Genomic DNA, 25,816 nt, shown 5'->3' on the forward strand with positions numbered 1-25,816 from the left:
TGCTCGTACGATGCACGAGAACTATACAGATTGTATCATAAGAAATTCGAATATGCCTCATACCTGATTCGTGAATATGAAATATATTGTGGTTAAAGTAAACTGATGATCGAAGCTAAATTATACAATAATAAACAATAATGATAAATATAATATATCTTTAGTTGGACTTTAAATTTACATTAAATTTTTAGAATCACATCAAATCAGAACTTGTAAGCATAGTGAATGACGACAAATAGCCTTCTGATTCCAGATCGTAAACTCAAAATTTTAAAGTCTTTATGTTAATAACTTATTATAAGTAATAGGAGTTAGAAAAATAAATAGAGAAAAAGAGACAATTTATTAATAAAAAAACAATCAATCAAATAAAGTTATAATATCTTTCATATTAATAAGCCAATAGTTAGAATTTAATTCTAAGTCTAATAGAAAATTTGAATATATATATACAATTAAAAAATAATTTAATAAAATAAATAAATTAAAATGACACGTGTCGATCAAAAATTATGCTACGTGTCATTTCAAAAACATTTCAATCTTGTTTTAGTTTGATAGATATATGTTTAATTTATTTTCGTAGTTCCCCAAAAGCTAGATTAGAAAACATAAAAGTACATCAATTGCATAAATTCACACAAAAAGAGAGATTCTAAATTATCTTTAAGAAGAAAATCATAATTATAATAATAATACATATATTTATATTATCTCTCTCTCTATATATATTTTTTATATTTTATAGTTATAATAATTTATGGACAACAGAGCTTTGACCATAGGCAAACTAGCTTGCACAACAAGGAAATATTGAACCTCTGATATCTACTTTGTATTCTGATTCATATATATATATAGTAAACTTTAGGCACTACATAATTTTTAAAACGCACCTACCATTCATACAATCATATCATACATCACACACATATAGTTATATAACATACAATATAATAATAGATTCGTAATAATTTATATATAATCATATTCCACTTTTTCCTCAACTGCAGTTTTGGGAGCATCTGCTCTCTTTTCTGCTCTCTCTGATCATCCTACCAAGCTCTCAATTATATTGCCACTTTCTAAAACTATATTTGTAAGTTCTTACCTTCCTATATTTATATATATATATTTATATATGTGTATTCCTATTTAACTATATTTATGTTCAGGCTACCGGGAAAATTAAGTCATATTTATATATGTGTGTGTGTGTGGCCTAACCAGTATATATTTCCATGGCCTACATTTTTTCCATGGTCAATATTTAAGCAGTGAGATTGTATAGTGTAAGGAATATGGATTATGTTAACTTTCATGCATTTCTTAATTGGAAATAACATACACTATTTTGACTTGTTTTTATGTATGTATGTATATATGAACCTTTTGGACTTTATTATTTTTCCCGGATTCCGGTTAAGATCTGGATCGATCCAAGGTGAGATGTAAACAGTTATACGTACATTTAAGGTTGCAGAAGTCGCTAAGCGCTCCTAGGTCGGTCCACTAGGGAGTTGGGAGTACTCCGGTGTATGAGGTGAGTACTCAGGGGGTCAAAGCGGCCAAGTCGGGATGTACTCGAGTAATCGGCCGACTCGAGTCGACTCGGCTCACTCGGTGAGTTATGCAACAGTGCAGGTGGACCGTCTACTTGAAGACCTTTGACCCATATTGGATCCATAATTCATGTAAATATTATTAGAGTAGGTGGCTAATATATGTGAATATTGTCTTTGCCTGTGAAGTTACGCAACATACAATTAAACCGTGACACTATCTAATCTAATCTAAAGGTTAACATCTTAATTAATGTTCTTTCAGTTTTCATTCATTTATTTTTCATGATTCTGATTCTTGTTTTTAATTGTAGGCATAGCATATTAAATGAACATTTTTATTGTGTTTTTAAATTCTCATACTTCAACTAGCTAAAGTAACAGAATTAATCACATGGGCTAATTACTTTGCATTTACAGGGCGGCAAATATATCAAACCTACTAATCGATAGTAATAGTAAACCGGTTAAAATGAACACGGGTGATAAAGAAATGGCCGAGGCATCCACTTCTGGTGGCGACGGTGCACAAGACACCGGTTTGTCCAAAGAAAAAGAAACGGAGAAAACAGAAACTGTCCCGTTTTATAAGCTATTTTCTTTTGCGGATTCCACTGATTACATATTGATGATTGTTGGTACGATTGGTGCCATGGCTAATGGAGTAAGTATGCCACTCATGACTATTCTTTTCGGCGATCTTATTAACTCTTTTGGTGAGAATCAGAATAATGATGAAGTGGTTGATGCGGTTACCAAGGTACCACGACACAAGATTATACAATATATGTTTTAATTATTTAGTTTTGTTACTATTATGTGTTATTGATTAGTAAACTTTTTTGGTGTATAGGTAGCGCTGAAATTCGTTTACCTTGGTATTGGGTGTGGGATTGCAGCATTTCTCCGTAAGTGCTTATCTGATTATTGCTTTTACAATGATTTTTTTTAAAACAAAGATCAACTCAGAATGTTAATTTTCTTTGTTTGGGTTATTGGGGATAGCAAACCATTTTGACTCAGATGTAGCGGCCTAACCAAGCTTTGCCCCTGGCTGGTGCTAACCATTTCTGTGGCCATTATGATATGTTTACCTTGGGTAGTAGGATCGAACCCGTGTCACTTTTGTGAGAGGTAGTCTGCGTATACAATGGTTTACAATAAGTTAAAGAAAGTCCCCCCTATATATGTTATGCGATATTAAGAATTGTAACTAATAGAAAATGGTCACCATCTAACACAAATTTGATCCTGATTATTCCATATTGCTTAGTCACTTTCAAAACGCCAAGGGAAACAGCCTTTGAGTTATCAAAGTCTAATTTATTCTTAAAATATTGTGCGTTTTGCAGAGGTGACAACGTGGATGATAACGGGAGAAAGACAGGCTGCAAGAATTAGAAATCTGTATCTAAAAACAATTTTGAGACAAGATATTTCCTTCTTTGACAAGGAAACAAATACAGGGGAAGTAGTAGGTAGGATGTCAGGTGACACTGTCCTTATACAAGATGCAATGGGAGAGAAGGTTTGTTAACCTGTTGCTTTCAAATATTACACAAACTTAACTTGCGGACAATTAATAAAATATTATCTGGTTTTGCAGGTTGGAAAATTCACACAGCTAGTGTCAACATTTGTGGGAGGTTTCGTGATAGCATTCATTAAAGGATGGCTTCTTACACTTGTCATGTTAAGCTCGATTCCTCCAATGGTGATATCTGGTGCAATTATGTCGATAACAATAGCAAAGATGGCATCAACGGGCCAAGCTGCTTATGGTAAAGCAGCCGTTGTAGTCGAACAATCTGTTGGCTCAATCAGGACGGTAATAATAACCTCTCAGAATCCTACATCATGTGATAGAATCCTGATTTATTTACTGAACACCATTTTAATCTGGCTATAGGTTGCTTCTTTCACCGGGGAGAAAAAAGCTGTGGCTGATTACAATAAATCCCTTGTAAACGCTTATAATTCTAGCGTTCATGAAGGCCTGGCTACTGGTCTTGGTCTCGGGTCGATGATGCTCATCATATTCTGTAGTTATGCACTGGCTGTTTGGTATGGTGCAAAGTTGATAATCGAAAAGGGGTACTCTGGTGGGACTGTGATTACTGTGATGTTCTCTGTGCTAACTGGATCCATGTAAGCAACAAATTTCTCTTTCTTGTTCTACTTTACTAGAGGTGGCAAGTTTATCCGAGTAATGTTTAATTTTTAAGTTGTTGCACTTAAATTGCTTAAAGTTTAACCTGTTGAACTGGTCTAACGGGTCAAAAGTTGTCCAAAGTGCATTTTTAATGCGTAAAACCTCATAAATCAATTTTTTCCATTGATTAAGCTGTAATCATATTTGACAAAAATGATATTTAGGAGAAAAAGAGTTTCGGCCAACCTAGCAATCTCGACCCATTCCAATAAATTACTCAGTTTAGCTTGCTACCGGAACCACCCACTGTATTATATGTATACTTAATTGTTGAATGTGGTGTTCTTCAGGTCTCTGGGGCAGGCGTCTCCATGTTTGAGTGCATTTGCTTCAGGCCAGGCAGCAGCTTTTAAAATGTTTGAAACTATAAACAGAAAGCCTGAAATAGATGCATATGACACAAAAGGCAAAGTATTGAGTGATATTCGTGGCGATATTGATTTGAAAGATGTATATTTCACGTATCCAGCAAGACCAGACGAGGAAATATTTAGTGGGTTCTCTCTTAGTATCACAAGTGGCATGACTGCAGCTTTGGTCGGTCAAAGTGGAAGCGGGAAATCAACTGTGATTAGCTTAATAGAGAGATTTTACGATCCTCAAGCCGGGGAAGTGCTTATTGATAATATTAATCTAAAAGAATTCCAGCTTAAGTGGATTAGAGAGAAAATTGGTCTCGTTAGCCAAGAACCGGTTCTGTTTACATCGAGCATTAAGGACAATATTATGTATGGGAAAAATGGTGCATCTATGGATGAGATTAGAGTTGCAGTTGAGCTCGCAAATGCTGCCAAATTTATAGACAAACTCCCTCAGGTTTTATCTTAAAAACTTCAATTCTCATACATATATATCTTTTGAATTTTTTTTTTTCCTAAACCTTTTGTTGGTTTTGGAACATTTAGGGACTAGATACCATGGTCGGTGAGCATGGAACACAACTTTCTGGTGGACAGAAGCAAAGAATTGCCATAGCCAGAGCGATTCTGAAAGATCCTCGAATCCTTCTTTTAGATGAAGCAACTAGTGCACTTGATGCAGAATCTGAGAGAGTTGTGCAGGAAGCGTTGGACAGGATAATGGTAAATAGAACAACTGTCATTGTGGCACATCGTCTAAGTACAGTCAGAAATGCCGACATGATTGCAGTGATTCATCGTGGAAAGATGGTTGAAAAAGGTACGTTCATATTCTATAAATTTATTTTCCAAATTTAATAGATTCAAAAGTATAACGGGTGCTTGATGATTGATCAGGATCACATTCCGAGCTACTCCAGGATCCAGAAGGAGCATATTCTCAACTTATAAAATTGCAAGAGATTAATCGTGAATCAGGACAACATGGCTCAGACAACCAAGATATGGAACTCAGGAAACTGTCAAGCCGAAAGTCATCCTACCAGCGGTCAATAAGCAGGGGGTCATCTAGCAGTCGCCGCCACTCAATGAATATCTCCTTTGGTGGTGTGCCTACACAAATTAGTGTCCCTTCAGGTGAGTCTATGGAGACTGAAAAGGATCAACCTTCCGAAAAACCTCCCAAAGTCCCAATCCGAAGGCTTGCCTATCTCAATAAGCCAGAAGTTCCGATAATCATATTGGGTGCAATAGCCGCAATTGTAAATGGAACACTCTTCCCAATTTTTAGCATAATGCTCACTGGCATGATCAAGACCTTCTTTGAACCACCTAAGGAAATGAAAAGTGACGCAAGATTCTGGGCTCTAATGTTCATAGTCCTGGGAGTGGTATCATTTTTGGCTCATCCTGGGAGATCTTACTTTTTTGCTATTGCTGGATCTAAGCTAATAAGAAGAATCAGATCGTTATGCTTCGAAAAGGTGATTAACATGGAGGTTGGTTGGTTTGATAAGCCAGAAAACTCAAGTGGTGCAATTGGTGCAAGGCTGTCAACAGATGCAGCCAATGTTCGTGGTTTGGTCGGAGATGCACTTGCTCAGCTTGTTCAAGATTTAACGTCGGCAATTACTGGTTTAGTAATAGCTTTTACAGCGTGCTGGCAGTTGGCTCTTATAATTTTAGGCCTCATTCCCCTTATAAGTGCTAATGGATATGTTCAAATGCAATTCTTGAAAGGGTTCAGTGCAGATGCTAAGAAGATGTATGAGGAAGCAAGTCAGGTGGCAAATGATGCAGTTGGAAGTATAAGGACGGTGGCTTCTTTTTGTGCAGAAGAAAAAATGATGGAACTTTATAGAGTTAAATGTGAGGGTCCCAAGAAAACAGGGATTAAACAAGGTTTGATCAGTGGGATTGGGTTTGGAGTGTCGTTTTTCCTACTTTTCTGTATGTATGGAGCCAGCTTTTATGCTGGTGCTCGGTTTGTTGAGGCTGGAAAGACTACATTCACAGATGTATTCAGGGTCTTCTTTGCTTTGACTATGGCAGCCATAGCTATATCTCAGTCAAGCTCGTTTGCCCCAGATACAAGTAAAGCCAAAAGTTCTGCAGCATCAGTTTTCGCTATTCTAGATAGAAAGTCGGAGATTGACCCGAGTGATGAATCAGGTGTGACTTTAGACACAGTCAAGGGTGAAATTGAGCTCCATCACATTAGCTTTAAGTATCCAACCAGACCCGATGTTGAGATATTTCGTGATCTATGTTTGACCATCCATAGTGGCAAGACAGTGGCGTTGGTTGGTGAAAGTGGAAGTGGGAAGTCAACAGTTATCCAACTCCTACAAAGATTTTACAATCCAGATTCGGGTTCTATCACGCTAGATGGTGTTGAGCTACAAAAGTTTCAACTCAAGTGGCTCAGAATGCAAATGGGCCTGGTGAGCCAAGAGCCAGTGTTGTTCAATTACACCATCGGGGCTAACATTGCTTATGGAAAAGATGGTGATGCCACCGAGGCTGAAATAATTGCTGCTTCTGAGTTGGCCAATGCCCACAAGTTCATCAGTGGGTTACACCAGGGTTACAATACCATGGTAGGGGAAAGAGGAGTGCAAATGTCGGGTGGCCAGAAGCAAAGAGTAGCAATAGCCAGAGCCATTGTCAAAAGTCCAAAGATACTATTGTTGGATGAGGCTACAAGCGCACTGGATGCCGAGTCAGAAAGAGTGGTTCAAGATGCATTGGATCGGGTCATGGTTAACAGGACCACAGTGGTAGTTGCTCATCGATTGACAACGATCAAGAATGCAGATGTGATTGCAGTGGTAAAGAATGGAGTGATTGTTGAGAAAGGAAAGCATGAAAAACTTATCAATATCAAGGACGGGTTCTATGCATCTTTAGTTGCACTTCACATGAGCTCTAATCATTAGCTATAGTTGAGTCAGTGCACTTCTTTTATTTATTTGTTTAATATCAGCAAGCACATACAACATGTATTTCAATTTTTCAATTTCTTTTTTGTAATATCTAAATATGTATGGATTTAAAACAGTTGCTTATCCCTAGAAATTTGTAACCTTATCGGAGGATGTCATTGGAGAATGAATTTCTAAAAATGGAAATGAGGATTTTCCACTTAGATTCTGAGTTGTGAGTTTTTGTCTCTTTCCTAATTTTTTTTTTATATATCACTGATGTTTCTCTTTGTGTCTGTCCACATCTGTTCATCTTATTTATATATGTCTCTGTCTGATGGAAATAGTCTTTCAGTGTTTTGAGCTTGTTTCTTAATGTATGCATCTGTTTGTTTGTATGTACACACCCTTATAAAACCATTAACTTAGCTGTTTTAATCAGACCTTTTCCTTGCAGGCAAAAGTAATTAACCAGAGTTTTTTTTGTTTCTTTAGGCCAAGTCAACCCAAGACTTTCAGGGAAAAACAAAAACAGCATCACTTTATTTCCTGATACACCTTTTTTGTTTATGGCTTTATAAGTATCTGGTGTACAAAGTTTACCATCTTAGTGTTCTTTCAGTTTTCATTCTACTTTTTCATAATTCTGATTCTTGTTTTAAATTGTAGGTATAGCATATTAAATGAACACCTTTTGTATTATATTCTACTACTTCAACTTGCTGAAGTAACAGAATCACATGGGCTAATTACTGGTATTGCATTTCCTGTTTTGTGGTCTACAGGCAAATATATGTAGTATACTGATCAATAGTAATTGTAATCGTAATCGTAAACTAGCTAAGATGAACATGGGTGATGAAGAAAAAGATGGAGAATCCACTTCTGGTGGTGATGGTGCACAAGACCCTGGGCTGGCCAAAGAAAAAGAAAACGAGAAAACAGAAACTATCCCATTTTATAAGCTATTTGCTTTTGCAGATTCCACTGATTACATATTGATGATTGTGGGTATGCTCGGCGCCATGGCTAACGGAGTATGTATGCCACTCATGACTATTCTTTTTGGCGATCTTATTAACTCTTTTGGTGAGAACCAGAATAACAATGAAGTGGTTGATGCTGTTACCAAGGTACCATGACAGAAGATACAACATATGTTTTAGTTATTTTGTTTTGTTATATATTATGTGTTATTGATTTAAATTGTTTTGGTATATAGGTAGCGCTGAAATTTGTATACCTTGGTATTGGGTGTGGCATTGCAGCATTTCTCCGTACGTGCTTATTTATTTTTTGCTTATACAATGGTTTTAAAAAAACCAGGTAAATGGAGAAGGTTTTCTTTGTTCGGGTTAATGGGGATAGCAAACCATTTTGACACAGATGTAGCGACCTAACCAAGTTTTGTGAGAGGCAATGATACCAATAGTAACTTATCCTATACAAATATGTTAACTATCTAACGCATATTTGCTCCTATTATTACATATTGCATTGTCGCTTTCAAAACACAGTGCCAAACAGACTTTGTTATCAAAGTCAAGAATTAGAAATTTGTATCTGAAAACCATTTTGAGGTGACAATGTCACATATTTTTTCTGAAAATATCACGCATTTTGCAGAGGTGACAATGTGGATGATAACGGGAGAAAGGCAGGCTGCAAGAATTAGAAATCTGTATCTGAAAGCCATTTTGAGACAAGATGTTTCCTTCTTTGACAAGGAAACAAATACAGGGGAAGTTGTTGGCAGGATGTCGGGTGACACCGTCCTCATACAAGATGCAATGGGAGAAAAGGTTTTTCAACCTTTTGTTTTCAATTATACAAACTTTGCTTGTAGAAAACTAATAGAATATCATCTGTTTTTCAGGTTGGAAAATTCACACAGCTAATGTCAACATTTGTGGGAGCTTTTGTGATAGCATTCGTCAAGGGATGGCTTCTTACACTTGTCATGTTAAGCTCGATTCCTCCAATGGTGATATCTGGTGCAATTATGTCAATAACTATAGCTAAGATGGCATCACGGGGCCAAGCTTCTTATGGTAAAGCATCCGTCGTAGTCGAACAATCAGTTGGCTCAATCAGAACGGTAATAATAATATCTCAGAATTTTACATCTTCTTATACAATAACTAACTTGTTTACTGATCACCATTTTTCTCTGGCTATAGGTTGCTTCTTTCACCGGGGAGAAAAAGGCTGTGGCTGATTACAATAAATCTCTTGTGAATGCTTACAATTCTAGTGTTCATGAAGGCCTGGCTACTGGTCTTGGTCGAGGGTCAATAATGCTCATCATATTCTGTACTTATGCACTGGCGGTTTGGTATGGTGCAATGTTGATTATTGAAAAGGGGTACTCTGGTGGGACTGTAATTACCATAATGTTCTCTATGCTGACTGGATCCATGTAAGCAACAAAAGTTTTCCTTTCATTTTTCTACTTCGTTAGAGGTGGCTAGTGTTTTCTAGTAATGAAACATGTTGAACAGATCTAATGGGTCAAAGCTGTCGAAAGTGCATTTTCAATGTGTAAAACCTCATTAATGAACACAAAAATTTGATTAAAGTATAATCATATATGACACACGAACTATTTACGCAGAAAAATTAATATTCATGGAAAGAAAGTTTTTCGGCAAACCCAACCATGTTGACCCATTCCAAGAAAATAATCGCCCACTTTGCCATCTGTATACTTAGATCTTTGTTTTTCTGCTTTAATTGTCGACTGTGGTGTTCTTCAGGTCTCTCGGGCAGGCGTCTCCATGTTTGAGTGCATTTGCTTCAGGCAAGGCAGCAGCTTTTAAAATGTTTGAAACTATAAATAGAAAGCCCAAAATAGATGCATATGACTCGAAAGGTAAAGTATTGAGTGATATTCATGGTGATGTAGAATTGAAAGATGTGTATTTCACATATCCGACAAGATCAGACGAGGAAATATTTAGTGGGTTCTCTCTTAGTATCTCGAGTGGCACGACTGCAGCTTTGGTCGGTGAAAGTGGAAGCGGGAAATCGACTGTGATAAGCTTAATAGAGAGATTTTACGATCCTCAAGCAGGGGAAGTGCTTATTGATAATATTAATCTCAAAGAATTCCAGCTTAAGTGGATTAGAGAGAAAATTGGTCTTGTTAGCCAAGAACCTGTTCTGTTTTCATCGAGCATTAAGGACAATATTATGTACGGGAAAAAGGGTGCAACTAACGATGAGATTAGAGTTGCAGCTGAGCTTGCAAATGCTGCTAAGTTTATAGACAAACTCCCTCAGGTTTTATCTTATCTAAAAACTTACATTTTCGTACATATATTTTAAGGGTTTCTTTTTACTAAATTTTTGTTAGTTTTGGAACATTTAGGGACTGGACACCATAGTTGGTGAGCATGGAACACAACTTTCTGGTGGACAGAAGCAAAGAATAGCCATAGCCAGAGCGATTCTGAAAGATCCTCGAATCCTTCTTTTAGATGAAGCAACTAGTGCACTTGATGCAGAATCCGAGAGAGTTGTGCAGGAAGCGTTGGACAGAATAATGGTAAAAAGAACAACCGTCATTGTTGCACATCGTCTAAGTACAGTCAGAAATGCCGACATGATTGCAGTGATTCATCGTGGAAAGATGGTTGAAAAAGGTGCATTCATATTCTATATATTAATTTTCCAAATTTAAATGATTCAAAAGTATAACAACTAGTGCTTGATGATTGATCAGGATCACACTCTGAGCTACTCCAGGATCCAGAAGGAGCATATTCTCAACTTATAAAATTGCAAGAGATTAATTGTGAATCAGGACAACATGGCTCAGATGACCAACATATGGAACTTAGGAAATTGTCAAGTCGAAAGTCATCCAGCAGTCACCGCCACTCAATGAATGTCTCCTCTGGTGGTGTGCCTACACAAATTAGTGCCCCTTCAGGCTCATCTATGGAGACTGAAGATGGTCAAGCTTCAGAAAAACCTCCAAACGTCCCTCTTCATAGGCTCGCCTATCTCAATAAGCCAGAGGTGCCGATAATCATATTGGGTACAATAGCTGCGATTGTAAATGGCACAATCTCCCCAATTTTTGGCATACTGCTTTCTGGGATGATCAAGACCTTCTTTCAACCACCTAAGGAAATGAAAACTGACTCAAGATTCTGGGCTCTAATGTTCATAATTTTAGGAGTGGTATCATTTTTAGCTTCTCCAGGGAGATCTTACCTTTTTGCTATTGCTGGATCTAAGCTAATAAGAAGGATCAGATTGTTATGCTTTCAAAAGGTGATTAACATGGAGGTAGGTTGGTTCGATAAACCAGAAAACTCAAGTGGTGCAATTGGTGCAAGGCTGTCAACAGATGCAGCCAGTGTTCGTGGTTTGGTTGGAGACGCACTTGCTCAGCTTGTTCAAGATTTAACCTCGGCTATTACTGGTTTAATAATAGCTTTTACAGCGTGCTGGCAGTTGGCTCTTATAATTTTAGGCCTCATTCCCCTTATAAGTGCTAATGGATATGTTCAAATGCAATTCTTGAAAGGGTTCAGTGCAGATGCTAAGAAGATGTATGAGGAAGCAAGTCAGGTGGCAAATGATGCGGTTGGGAGTATAAGGACAGTGGCTTCTTTTTGTGCAGAAGATAAAGTGATGGAACTTTATAGAAGTAAATGTGAGGGTCCCAAGAGAACAGGGATTAAACAAGGTTTAATCAGCGGAATTGGTTTTGGAGTGTCGTTTTTCTTACTTTTCTGTATGTACGGAACCAGCTTTTACGCTGGTGCGCAGTTTGTTGAGGCTGGAAAGACTACATTCGCAGATGTATTCAAGGTATTCTTTGCTTTGTCAATGGCAGCCATAGGCATATCTCAGTCAAGCTCATTTGGCCCAGATATAAGCAAAGCCAAAAGTTCTGCAGCATCAGTTTTCACTATTATAGATAGAAAGTCGGAGATTGACCCAAGTGATGAATCAGGTATGACATTAGACACAGTCAAGGGTGAACTTGAGCTCCATCACATTAGCTTTAAGTATCCAACCAGACCCGAGGTAGAGATATTTCATGATCTATGCTTAACCATCCAAAGTGGCAAGACTGTGGCGTTGGTTGGTGAAAGTGGAAGTGGGAAGTCAACTGTTATCCAGCTACTGCAAAGATTTTACAATCCAGATTCGGGTTCTATCACGCTGGACGGTGTTGAGTTACAAAAGTTTCAACTCACGTGGCTCAGGATGCAAATGGGTTTGGTAAGCCAAGAGCCAGTGTTGTTCAATTACACCATCGGAGCTAACATTGCTTATGGAAAAGACGGTGATGCCACCGAGGCTGAAATAATTGCTGCTTCTGAGTTGGCCAATGCCCACAAGTTCATCAGTGGGTTACACCAGGGTTACAATACCATGGTAGGGGAAAGAGGAGTGCAAATGTCGGGTGGGCAGAAGCAAAGAATAGCAATAGCTAGAGCTATTGTCAAAAGTCCAAAGATACTGTTGCTGGATGAGGCCACAAGCGCACTGGATGCTGAGTCAGAAAGAGTGGTTCAAGATGCATTGGATCGGGTCATGGTCAACAGGACCACAGTGGTAGTTGCTCATCGATTGACAACGATCAAGAATGCAGATGTGATTGCAGTGATCAAGAATGGAATGGTTGTTGAGAAAGGAGCGCATAAAAATCTTATCAATATCAAGACTGGGTTCTATGCATCTTTAGTTGCACTTCACATGAGCTCTAACCATTAGCCATAGTCGCATCAGTGCCGTTTTTTTACGTATCTGATTTATATCAGGTAGAACATGCAACATGTATTTCAATTTCTTAATTTGTTAAATATGTATGGCTTCTTTCCTATTTTTTATATAACACTGACGTTTTCTCACCGCTGTCCACATCCGTTTACCTTTATTTATGTATGTATCTGTCTGATGGAAATAGTCTTTTAGTGTTTTAGCTTGTTTCTTAAAGTATGCATCTGTTTGTATGTATGTACACATCCATATAGAACTATTAACTAGCTGTTTTAATCATCCCTTTTCCTTGCAGGCAAAAATAACTTGCCAAAGAGTTTTTTCTGTTTTTGGCCCAAGTCAACCCAAGACTTTCAGCGAAAAAAACACAAACAGCATCAACTTATTTCCTCGTAAGGGGAAGGGAGCCGAAGCTATCAATCCTCCCATCCCTTTTAACTATCCAACCAAATTACTCCACCCCATTTCAACCCTCCAACCTTTTTTCAACCTTTTTTTAGTGGCAACTGAAACTCCCAACCTTTTCTTCACATTTTAATAATTTATCATTAACATTATAAACTTTACATAACTAACCCTTTTTTAATTTATAACTTTTATTAATAACAAAATACATTACATAACACTTAAAACACATTATATTTTAAAAGTAAAACATTACATAATTAAAAAAAAAGTTTATATTATGCAAAAAAAAAAAAACAAACCAAGAAAAAACAAAAAAACTTATTTTTTTTTATTAATAAGCAGCTAAAACAAAAAAAAATAATAATAAAAACACTTGCGTAACTTTAGAAAAAAACAAAACAAAAGTTTCAGCAAAATGACAACTTTGGTCCCTGGCGCTTTCTTTCTTCCACTTTCGGTCCTCTAACGGTCAAAATGGAACTTTCCAAACTTGCCACTTCCGGTCCCTGTCTTCACCCCTCTCCTTCATCTCCCTGCGAGTTCCCAGCTCGCCGCCATCTTGCTCCAGTTGCAGCTGAATCTCGCCGCCATCTCGCCGCCATCTCCCTCAACCCTCCCCTTCGGCTCCCTCCCCCTAAGGCTTATTTGTTCATGGCTTTAAGTAATTAGAGTTCCTGCACCAGACCTGCACCCAGCCCGTTTTTCCACATTCCTAAAAAGACCCGCTTGGACCTGCACCCATTTTGTTACCCAAACCCGTCTGCCCCGCCCATTTTACCAGGCTTACATATGATAAATACCTCTGGTGATGGTGTTCAAGACTCCAGGTAGGCCAAAGAGAAGCAAAAGAGAGCAGCAATATTGTGTTGTACAAACAATGGAGTATGCATGCCACTCGTGGCTATCCTTTTCAGAGAAAATCGACCCTCTTGGTTAGAGCAAATAAAGGCAGGTCCACAGTTAGATGCACCACATATCATGGGTTTGAATTTTAGGGTTGACATGCCTGAGGTGTTTATCTATGGAGAGATACATTTTGGTAGCGCATAATAATTAAGTATGAACAAATCTGGTCTTTAAAAAATGCATTTTTTTGCGGTTTTGAAGTAGTTATAACTTCTTGTGTATATTGTTTCGGTAAATCTAAAAATAGTTAATGTTAACATGTGATTAGACCTTTCAAAAGAAATAAGACTCACTGATAACGCTTAAATTATATATTTTTTTTGAGCGTTTTTGTGTCATTTAACGTATAAATATAACCCATTTGAATATAAATTAGTGTATTTTAGCTACTTATTACTTGCATAAGTGTTTTTGAAGGTTGCAATGGAAATTGATGGGAAAATGCAAAAAAAAAGACAATTATAAAATGTTGTTGCACTTTTTTGGCCATAATTTATTCATTCGGACTCCGATTGAGATGATTCAACATTCTACGGATTCAGAAGATTAAGCTCTACAAGTTTCATGTTGATTACTTTCGATGAATTAGCCACCATGATCACGTTTTGGAAGTTTGAATCATAAGGATAAAACATGAAAGTGACATTATTCACTTGGACCCCATATAATTAATCCATGAAACAAATGAATTGAAATATTACATTTCAATAGGCACGTTTCTGATACAATTTAGTGCAGAGCTTTACTATTCACTACTGTAGACCAAAACTCAATGTTGGAAAATTCATTGCAAATTGTTGAAAAGATTGGCTATAAATAGCACTCGCAGAAGGACGTTCAAATGGTGCCTCCTAGTGAGAGCTACCATCTCACATATTACTTCAAGGTCACCAACACCAATTCAATTCTCAAAACACTTATTCGTAGTTTGTAATAAATCATTTAATTTTTAAGTTACTACTGTTGATCATAAAAACTCTAGTTACATTCAGATTACCATTGTCATTTAGGAAATATTCCGTTACAATTGTCTCATAAGTTCTCGATCAATAAACTTTCAAATTAAGTTTGCACTTTAAATTATTCAAAGTTACTAGTTCTGAAGTCTCTAAAAAGCTTGCTTTATTAGAATCTCGTTTTCTAACTCTAGTTCTCAAATTGTTTGTAAAACTTTGGTCTCAATTTGGGTAAAATCCATACGTTGAAACTTCGTTCTAGAAGTGGTTTCAAGTTCGTTGGAGTGTCATTATAATTAGACTGGGGTCTAATTTAGTTTTGTTAATAAGTAGTCGTTACCGGTTACCGTAGTGGCTAGTTTGAGTGAGACGAAGTAGCTCCTTGGTGCAAACTCATTGTGTTATTCCACTTTGAAGTCATCCTTTAGCTAAAGATATTGTTACATGCAAGTCTTATAACCGTTGGGAGTTAAATTCTCATATTGTTACTTTAATCATTTAAGGTTAGTCATTTTCACTTATTAGTTTAATAGTTGGATGGTGACAGTCCAATTATAAACTGGGGGTTGAAAACAATTTCTGGTTACAAAGATCAAACAAACTCTTTTCGTTAAAAATAGTTTTAAAAAAAAACTATTTTTAGGTTGTAATGACCTTAAGATTTATCTTTTGCTCCTCTTACGCCAAAATTTACTTTTCAGTCATTTAAAAGCTTTCAAAAAGATCAATTGTAGTTTGTTAAGCAACGTGACAACTCGGTCACAAACCCCCCAATTTTACACTTTTTTTTGACTAAATTTAATATCGTTATTAACTATTAAACTAATTCCCTTGGACGATCCTGGACTTACTACTAGCTATACTATACGCGACAGGGTACATTGCCCGTGTGTGTAATATAATTATTAGTATATCCTTGTTTTATAAATTTAAAACTTGAGTTATTTTTACGAGCAAAACAATTTAATAAAATATGCCTTGCAATTTTATTTGGTCTTAAAACTTGGGTGATTTCTACGAGCAAAACGTGTGTGTAATACAATTAGTAAGTAAGAATTTTTTTTTTTCCGATTTTGAATTGGCTATAACTTCTTGTGTATATTGTTTCGGAAAAATCTAAAAATAGGTAATGTTAGCATGTGATTAGGCCTTGCAAAAGAAATAAGACTCACAACGCGTGTGTTTTGGTGGATCAAATATGAGTCCCAAAGCAGTCCGTTGGAGCTTTTTTTCTAGATATCTAAAGGAGTTTATAATCCATTATACACGTATATAATCATAAACATACTTATGTCTATATTGATAAAGAGTGTAAATAACAAAATTGTCATTTTTGATCGCTTTTACCGTGTAAAGGCAACAAACCCCCAAAAATAAGAAAAAGTTATAATTATTAAGTAGGTCTTAAAGAAATGTATTTTTTTCCGATTTTGAATTGGCTATAACTTCTTGTGTATATTGTTTTGAGAAAATCTAAAAATAGGTAGTGTTACCATGTGATTAGGCCTTTCAAAAGAAACAAGACCCACTTAAAACAAGTGTGTTTTGGTAGGTGAAATATGAGTCCCAAAACAGCTCGTTGGAGCTTTTTGCGAGATTTCCAATTGAGTTTAAAATCTATTGTATACGTATGTAATCATAAACATACTTATGTCTTTGTTGATAAAGAGTGCAAATAATAAAATTGTCATTTTTTGATCGGGTCTTACCGTGTAAAGACAACAAACCCCTAAAAATAAGAAAAAAATTATAATTAGTAACTAAGACCAGATCTGGTCTTAAAGAAATGCATTTTTTGCGGTTGCGTGGTTATAACTTCTTATGTACATTGTTTCAGTAATTCTAAAAATGGACAATGTTAGCATGTGATTAGGCCTTTCAAAAGAAACAAGACTCACTTAAAATTAGTGTGTTTTGGTGGGTCAAATATGAGTCCCAAAGTAGCTTGTTGGAGCTTTTTGATAGATTTCCAAATGAGTTTTAAAGGTCGGAATCTATTGTAAACATATGTGATGTGCGTTTTTATTAAACTACCAAAGTTTTAAATTTATAATTCAAGGTTTTTACCTAATCTATCTTAAAACGCAACTAAGAGCAGTGTACTCTGTGTAACACCTCAACTAAGGCGGAATGATGAGATGTACAGAAAGTCGAGTATTCAAAACAAAGGATTATAAATAACATTCACCATAGTTTTATTTGATAAAAGAATTTACAAATGTACACGCATGTGAACCAATTTCCAAGTACAAATACGTCCACCATACTTGAATATTAAGTTCACGAAACAAATAACAAGCACATGAAGTAGTATACTACAATGATCAAGGCGGATTCCATTGCCTATCACAAGGTTTGATCTTTGACTCCAAAGGGCAATGCAAATATTCATGAAGCATATAAATCCTCAATGCTTAAGCTTATTTCCTGAAAAGCATGAAGAAAAAGTGTCAACTACGAAAACGTAGTTGGTGAGTGCATAGGTTTTTATATAAATCTTGTACATCACCGTTTTAATACTTAGAAAAACTGATTACTATTACATTTTGAAATATCCAAACCATATGATCGACAAAGTTTTCATATCATGTTATGAAGTTTCCAAATACCATAATTTCATATCAAGACTTGGAGAATCTATAGTAAACTTTCAAGTTCTCATTTGTCAAATCATCATGAGAGAAAAAGTATATAAATTGATTAATCGTATATCACACCAAGATCATTCGGTTACCAAAATTATTTCAATATCACCAATTTCAACGTCTTTCAAGATATCACATGAGGGACGATACCCAATCCGTATGTCCAAACAATTTCCAATTATCAACAGTATTAATATCCCTTTCACTTAGCCACAAGGGCATAATTCAATATCAAATTTCATTTAGCCACAAAGGCATAATTTACATAATTTTGATGAGTAAATGCTTGAGCCACTACTAATACCATTTTATTCAAGTCCGATTACAATCCAATAATTCAATTCATAGCACAAGCTGTCAATCAAGTGCCGTAATAATAATTACAATATTGATAATGGGTCGTGCCATGGAGACGCCCGATTATCTTAAGGTAGTTAGAACACCCGGGGGCCAGACTAGAAGTGGAGGTTGTCACGAAGGCAACCAACCTTCCAACGGTACGCTTTGGGTGGGCGGACGAAACCTAGTTGCGCAACTAACTAACTACAGGCCTCCACTTTCGGAGTAAATAGTAGTGTACCGAACGCCGCGGTTTGACAGAACTCAAGCTCATCACATAAATTCTTTATTAACATTTCATACTCATATATCAAGAATCATTTCATATAACAAACTTTCTTTCAAGAAACATTGCATATATATAGAAGGTAGTTTCATTTATCATGCTTTTCACCCCGAAAGTAAAACACATAAAAGAGTTTGAAAGGGGGCTATGACTCACCTTGATATGCCGCATATTATACTCATCTATCCAAAATGGGTACTTCCCATCTATAGCTTCCTTGACCATATATCCATCATGTTCCTCCATCATATTTCAAGCCAAGACTATCCCTACGATGGGACTAATATACATAAGTTCCTATCTTAATCCATCACTTAGAAATGTCACTTTCATTATGTTGCTATCAATTGTGGAATCCAAGTATATTGCCAACCTTCGCATTGTTTTGGTTGTAGCGATTGATGGTGAAAAAGGTTACTTTAATGACATGCGTAGTTATAAGTTGTTAGATTTTTGGTAACTTGGCTTCATTTGTGGTTTCACTTGGCATCTTAGGTCATCATGTAGAAATATCTTATTAAGTTATGTTATCCTTATTCATCATTTGTTGTGTAACCGATTTTAGCGTGAATTAACATTTGTGATATCAATATATAGCTTGGTTAACATAATTACTTATGTCAATTTCACTTAATTATCTTTGTTTTATTTTGATTACACTTATCTCATGAAATTCGTTTAAGTGTTATGGGCCATTATCAATTGGGCCTTAGGTGTCATGGGCTTTTAAATGTTTTGAGCTTACATTAGTTATTGGGCTTTACCTTATTTGGGTTATGTGCTTAATGGGTTATATTGGTTATTGGATTTTATGGTTTGTTGGGCCAAGTGGGCCTACTGATTTATGGTTCTATGGGTTTGGTATTTGGGCCGGGTTAGCCCATTATGGTCTCTAGTGCATCTTTTAGCCCATTATACAAATGGTTAGTTTCCTTTCAAATTTTCTGTTTTTAATTCAGATTTTTATGAAATGTTAGCTACCAATTTGGGGTCAAGCCGAATTATTTGGACCTTTATGATTTTTAAACAGTGACTTATACGTATCTAGTATTTTTGTGAATTTTTGTTGAATTTTTAGATGATGTTTGGTGTCCGTAAAAATTATCCAAACACAAACTGTCCCGAATGGGCACTGCTTGCGACATCAGAAGTTTTATAAAAGTTCTTGATGTTCTGATTGTTAGAAAAATCCCATGATTTTATTTTAAGTTTACAACACATTGAAATTACTTCCCACCAAGTATGACTTCCTGGAACTTTATGGATTAGGAGATAAAAATGTTGAAGTTTATAAAATATTCATACAAAATTACAGTTTGACCAGTTTCAGTAGAAAAATCATATCTTTCGTTTGGTTTAGTATTTTTGAGTAATTCCAGTTGGAGGTTTATCTTAACTCATTTTTCTACAACTTTTATTTTGATAGTCTTTCTTGAAAATGCCCTCACATGCCCAGTTTTCCCGTTCAAAGACAGAAGATGGATTCTGTCAGCTTACTTTGTTTGCCCAATGCATGCCTTTACTTTATGGCTTCACCCAATACTTATTTTGGCAAACCCAATACATTTTGTTCATCCTAATTCATCTCTTCATCTTTCATTAGAGTTTTCTCCAGATTTTATTTCATATTTTATGGACAATTCATGTGATGAAGATGATGAATTTATATTTGTGTTCTTGTGATTTCGGTTAGTGACTTTTATGCATTGTTTGGTCTTGAATTCTTATAAAATCCTTATTTCTTGTACTAACTTCATAAATCTCAGATTATTAACATGTATTTTAACATCAAACTATATATGAAATCATCAATTAAAGACCCATCTCAAGTCTCAAATCAAAACAACTTAAACTAGTGCAAATCCAAGCATGCATGTAATCATCTCATCATTTTAACAACAAATCTTTATCCAACATCAATTCAACAACTTAAAAACATATTATTTTTTTTTGAAAAACTCCAGAAATATATTCATCAAGATATATAAAAATATGACCATATTTCAAAGGAAAAATCACTTTAAAAGTTATTTAATCTACAACAACACTTTTGGGTCATAAACTAGTTAAATCCTTGAATCTTTCTTCTAGATTTCAACATGCATGAGCATGAGGAAGAAGATTCTATCAACTTGCCTTCATCAAGTGTATTTTCAAGAAGAAAATCAAAGAAAAACATAGTCTTTGATAAAGATCTTTTAGTATATACAAAAACAAGATAGATTAAACTAAGAGATGAAGATTTATACCCTTGATGAACTCGAAATAGGGGCTGTTTTGGGCAGAAAATTTCGTGGCTTTTATGCTCCATATAAACCTTATTTCCAAGCTTGAAATAACCCTTAAAAGTATCTTGAATCAACCCTTGTTTAATCCTTTAAAAACCCTTATTATTACTATAACTTTAGATTGATTTTTCTTGCTTTCTTTGAACCGAAAATGATGAAGAGAGGAAGATGATAATGTGCAGATTTTTGAGAGAAAAATGAGAGAGAAATAAGAGATTAAGTGTATTGGAAAGTGTTGGAGTGTTTAGGGAGTGTATAGTGTGAGTTGGAGTGTAAGTATAGGTATATGTACCTTGGAAGTGTAAGAAACAAACATCTAACTATTTTTTTTTGGTTGGAGGGAGGGTCTTGGGGCATAAAAAATGTGGCTTATGCAGAAAATTAAGGGTATGGAGTGAGTTTATTGGTTAAGAGGTGTGGTGGGAAGACATGGGTTGGTTAACTCATGGGGTGAGGTGTTGGGTTAGTTCCCAACTAGTGTTAAGACATGCAAATAAGTATATGTATGTATTATGGGTGTGTGAGTGTAAGAATAAGTGGGTTAGTTGTATGTTGATTGGTGGATTTTATAAGAGTTTATATTTATAATAAGTTTAAGTTGTATGCATATCTTTTAATTGGAAGACTTATTCAAATGTTGCAATATATTTATGTACTTATTATTATTCAAGCTTACTATTATGTACATAATAGTTTATAAATCTATTTTCAAGATGGTCATTATATCTTTGTGTTCAAATGTACTTTAATTAGCTTTGTGTTTGGATTGTTGGACATTTATAGAGATTTTTTTTGTTGTTATCACAACTTGTGAGTCTTGTACAATTATTTATGTAACTCAACTTCTTGAAATAAAATTTTTGGTTCATTGACATTTCACCAAGTTTGATTAGAACTAATTTATAGTTTGAGATCGTATTGAATGATTATAGTTATTATTTAGGGCATTTCTAAGGCATTTCACTGCACTAGGGGGCAATTATCACTATGCTTGAATATCTAGGAGGCAATTTCTCTTAATGAACCTCTAGGGATCGAAACCTAGATAAATATAAGTAAGTAGTCATAATTTGAGATTGAGGGTTGTTACATCATTACCCCTTAACATCAACTTCGTCCTCGAAGTTTGCTCGTTCATACGGTTATAAAATGAATAGATTGGCAATAAGGGTAGCTTCACGGAGTCGTACAAATTTGAGAGTTCATAGAGGTTTTATCACGACCTTTCGGTTACTTACGGGCTTTTTAACCTCCATAGCTGGGGGCATCTATCTGTTGGTGCCCTAAATATCACCTGGTTAGAAGCTTTGAAAGGGTTATAACTTTCGCTCGTTTCCTGAGACGACTTTAGATTAATCGTAAGAAATCACTGTAGATTGTCCATTCCGCCTAGATCAATGTTAAGTAATGGGATTATGACAAGAATATTAATACGGAGGTGTAATATGAGCAGACGGTTCATTACGTGAGTTATAACAAAAATAATAAGAGACGTTGGAATTTCGATCGTTGGTGGCTACTCATTTCCCATTGTTACAGTGTATACTTTCCTTTATCGTTTGCTTTGTCCCAATAAAGAATCCTCCACTGGCTCCTCGCCTACTTTTATCTTTCTTTGGTTTGATGTTGGACACGCTTGCCGCTACTAGAAAATATTGACTTTGGTTGTGACTAATCACTTGTTAAGGGATTACCCCCTTAACAAGGGTGATGCTAATCCGGGATGCCGAGTTGTATTAAAATTTGCAAGGGTACATCTCCATAATACCTCATTCTAGGGTTTTTAGTTCGACTTTATTGCCTCATGGCGTGCAAGAGAAATCGGTCATGTAATGTATGATGATAGTTCCATCTTGTTCCTCATACTCACCTTTGTTCTTTCAATTTTCGCCCTTATTTTCCCAAAGTCACCTTTTTCTGTTATTCGCTAAGGCACACAGTTAATAATTTCTCTTGCTCTTGCCGATATTGGCTTTTAAATCGTTTCATGGTACCTTTACTTCTTCCCTTTTATTGTAGAATGACTACCATCCATGACATATTTCCGACTAAACTCCTTTTTAACATTACACATATAACCTCTTCCATTTCTACTCTATTCCTATGCAATCCTCACGGCAGAGTTTACATAATCCTTATGCTTACAACTAATCATATCAAATCCTCACCATCTTGGTAAGACGAACACTTCAAACCCTTATTAGTATGGATCCCTTCTCAAGGACAATTTTTCTTAGGTCCCTTCAGGCCTACACAAAACTTCCAATGACCTTGCTCTCTAAAGCCTCATATCTACCTTTAGTTTCTAAGCTAAGCTTCTTTTCAAGTACACTAGCCTAATGCTTGTAGGAATCGCGATGTAACATAATTTAGGTGAAGCTTCATGCCTCGTCTTTCTCTCAACCATCTAGTTTTCTCCATTTCTCCTTCGTGTTCTTATGGATAACCATACTCCTTACCGTTTGCCACTTGGATCCATCTCTTACTAGATAATTGTTACTATGGTTGACACACGCGCAGTCGATAGTCCTTGGAGTTTATCTCAGGGGTACTTGCGAGATCATAGTGATAGGGATCCTTGGATCCTAACTCATCACAAATGTATGTTATCATTATCACGCTTTCGTTCCAGTGTTTCGTAAATAGCCCTTTCCGGAGTTTGTAGTTTCTTAAAAGTTAATTCAACGACCAACTTCCTTAATCGTTGTGGTGGTATGTGCCTTAACTTCTAACGTTGTATTCCTAATTTACTCTGACTACTAACTTAGCGATTTCATGTCGTTTTCCTTTTCACTTCTCTTGGGCGCACTACTTCATGGGTCGATGGTTCTTGACTGTTCACCATGTGTTCTAAAATTTTCATGCCCAAGTTCATCTTATTTTAGATTACCTCCAAACGACCGTTGACCTTGAGGGAATATCCATCACTCATGTTCCTCCACTTATCGACCATACTCCCTTCTTTAGCAAAACTAGCCTCCATTGGGTGTTGGGCGTATACCGCTTCCCTCAGCTTAGTTGATATGTTCTACTAGTAGTTTGTCTCTCAATGAAGGCTTTCCAATAGGTATTTAAAGTATAATGCATGGAGCACCATAAAGATGAACACCGACAGAACTACACCTTATAGATAACGTCAATACCTTCACTTTATCGTGTGGGTTAGATCGCCTTCCTTTACTTTACTTTCTACTTCACACAGCTTCAATGATGGTAGTAAATAGCTCTTATTGAACGATAAAGTATAGTCTTGTGCTTCATTCTCCTTGTTCGAATATCTTCCTTGTTGCGATTACCCCCTTAACATTTTCTCCTAGAAAAATGTAAGGGATTTCTTGCTTTTCGTATCATCTCGTTTTCTCCTCTAAGCAAGCTCATTAGCCACCTTCTTAGCTAGGTTCCTTGAATCACCATTACATCTTGTCAATCTTCAATTCGCTAAATTTTCTCATCCTTCTAGACGACTTTCAATTCGCTAGATTTCGTAATCTTACTTGTAACTATTCTAGTCCTTTATCAAATCGCGGGGGTCACATAGGTTTATATTACTTCTTATCCCCTTAATTTTCCATCTTCGCTCCAACGGTAACCTTGGAATTTCTTCTAATTTCCGTCGAGGCTCCATTTTACATGGATAAAAGGACCTTTAATTCCTTCATCACTTTGAGGCCTCGGTTCAATTGCCTCTACACTCGCTCACATGTAGACCATATCCAAGGCATCGCTTCCATTGGGTATACTAGTTTATAGTATCTCCTATACTATATTCTCCGACTCGCTAGTTTCTTGAACTTCCTTGTATCGAGTGAGTCCTTCTCTTAACGTCGTTGCGAGTGGGTGGTGTTAGTTATTTGGTCTCACCACCTTCATGTGTTGTGTCGAGTCATCCGTGGATTAAGGGAATCGTAAATCTTTGGAAAAGAAGAAGGACCATGCTTCCATCATTTTTGGTCCTCGAGTTTGTCAAAATTCACTTGGCTAGCTTCAACGTGGAAGTGAGGAGTAAGAGTTCGTAGCGAGAATAAGACGTCAACCCAGATTAATATCTTTAGGTGAGTTAGACGGAATGCCTTAACGTCGCTTGTGAAAATTTTCTTCTTTGTACTTTGATTGACATACAACATATCTTCCACAACCTATGTTATGTACATGATCCAATAGCATTTTCTATGCTATATATTTATCCAAGCATTTCGCTTTGGACAACTGAAGACTAAACGTCATTCGCATCTCTTGATGTCGCAGCGAGAGTGGAGTACTACTTACTTGATTTCGTCATTGCCGAGTGTGGCGTGAGTGAGTTGTACGTTGTTAGGTTACTAACTTTTGAAGAGAAGCGGTGGTGATCATTACATTGAATCATTAAGAATATCAAGGATATAGAATTTGGTTTCGAATGAATCAAGTAGGAAATATAAAACAAAAGATTCATTAAGGCTCGAATCAGACTCCTTGCGCGAGTTAAAGAAATCACTTCTATGTGTTACGTTGCCCATTGGACTCCAACTTTTAATGACGTCAATATACGCCGCACTGACTTAAATAATATAGATAGATGTTCGCGTATACGTGTTAAAATAGAAATATTGCACCAAATTTCGAGGTTACATTCCTCACAGTGTGTCATCTAGAATGTATGGGTACTTGTTGACTGGTGACGTTGTATCGTGATAAGGCCTTAGTGCCGCTCACCATTTGTAAATCTCCGACTTAGTTTGACATTCCCCGTATGTTTTGCGCCATCTCAGATCGCATAAAAAGGCTGTGTGTAGATATCTTCAAGTCGCGTCATATCTTGGGACTATAATCCTTAGAGTATATCATCAAACGCTCGTGAGAGGATGCTTTATAGGTGATATTGCGTCGTCGTATGTAAATAATGAATAGCGGTGTCATAAGAAAAGGATATTGAATAGTTTCAAAAAGCATGAGTGAACGAATATCGGAGGGGTACTTAATGACAACTTTCATACTTAGAAAATTTCTAGTTTTTAATGAATTTCCCCAGGGCAATCACTAGTTCTCAAGCGATCGAATCTCAACATACAATATCTATCTTGATAGTAAGGACTAACTATATTATCGTCATATCAAGCGATTACTAGTTCTCAATAGTCACATCTTAGAGCATCATAACTATCTCATAATTAGGCACAACTATATAGTCATTACATCATCTACGCACT

At 36.2% G+C, this 25,816-nt stretch overlaps 2 protein-coding genes across 3 annotated transcripts; both read left to right on the top strand.

Annotated features, from left to right (window-relative positions):
- Positions 1 to 929: 929 nt before the first annotated feature.
- LOC122606636 (ABC transporter B family member 21-like) lies at positions 930 to 7,267 on the top strand. The gene is made up of 9 exons (XM_043779474.1): positions 930 to 1,102; positions 1,986 to 2,325; positions 2,419 to 2,473; positions 2,918 to 3,093; positions 3,172 to 3,393; positions 3,475 to 3,713; positions 4,068 to 4,593; positions 4,683 to 4,956; positions 5,034 to 7,267. Exons 2-9 carry the CDS (start codon positions 2,038 to 2,040, stop codon positions 7,073 to 7,075), a joined length of 3,822 nt encoding a protein of 1,273 aa, XP_043635409.1. The 5' UTR covers positions 930 to 1,102; positions 1,986 to 2,037; the 3' UTR covers positions 7,076 to 7,267.
- Positions 7,268 to 7,905: 638 nt separating this feature from the next.
- LOC122607363 (ABC transporter B family member 21-like) lies at positions 7,906 to 12,933 on the top strand. 2 transcript variants are annotated; one of them, XM_043780323.1, is made up of 8 exons: positions 7,906 to 8,193; positions 8,283 to 8,337; positions 8,687 to 8,862; positions 8,937 to 9,158; positions 9,241 to 9,479; positions 9,817 to 10,342; positions 10,431 to 10,704; positions 10,785 to 12,933. In XM_043780323.1, exons 1-8 carry the CDS (start codon positions 7,906 to 7,908, stop codon positions 12,794 to 12,796), a joined length of 3,792 nt encoding a protein of 1,263 aa, XP_043636258.1. In that variant the 3' UTR covers positions 12,797 to 12,933. The 2 variants fall into 2 exon arrangements, with proteins under 2 accessions (XP_043636258.1, XP_043636259.1); XM_043780324.1 differs by having other exon boundaries at positions 8,047 to 8,193; positions 8,753 to 8,862.
- Positions 12,934 to 25,816: the final 12,883 nt, after the last annotated feature.

Source organism: Erigeron canadensis, chromosome 7, assembly GCF_010389155.1.
Source record: "Erigeron canadensis isolate Cc75 chromosome 7, C_canadensis_v1, whole genome shotgun sequence".
In the NCBI taxonomy this organism is placed as follows: domain Eukaryota; kingdom Viridiplantae; phylum Streptophyta; class Magnoliopsida; order Asterales; family Asteraceae; genus Erigeron; species Erigeron canadensis.

Excerpts from the sequence above, each read along its gene's own strand:
- LOC122606636 (XM_043779474.1), top strand. The coding sequence starts at position 2,038 with ATGAACACGGGTGATAAAGAAATGGCCGAGGCATCCACTTCTGGTGGC. Across the intron at positions 3,394-3,474 it reads CTGTTGGCTCAATCAGGACG|GTTGCTTCTTTCACCGGGGA; the intron begins GTAATAATAACC and ends ATCTGGCTATAG. Across the intron at positions 4,957-5,033 it reads TGGAAAGATGGTTGAAAAAG|GATCACATTCCGAGCTACTC; the intron begins GTACGTTCATAT and ends ATGATTGATCAG.
- LOC122607363 (XM_043780323.1), top strand. The coding sequence starts at position 7,906 with ATGAACATGGGTGATGAAGAAAAAGATGGAGAATCCACTTCTGGTGGT. Across the intron at positions 9,159-9,240 it reads CAGTTGGCTCAATCAGAACG|GTTGCTTCTTTCACCGGGGA; the intron begins GTAATAATAATA and ends CTCTGGCTATAG. Across the intron at positions 10,343-10,430 it reads TTATAGACAAACTCCCTCAG|GGACTGGACACCATAGTTGG; the intron begins GTTTTATCTTAT and ends TGGAACATTTAG.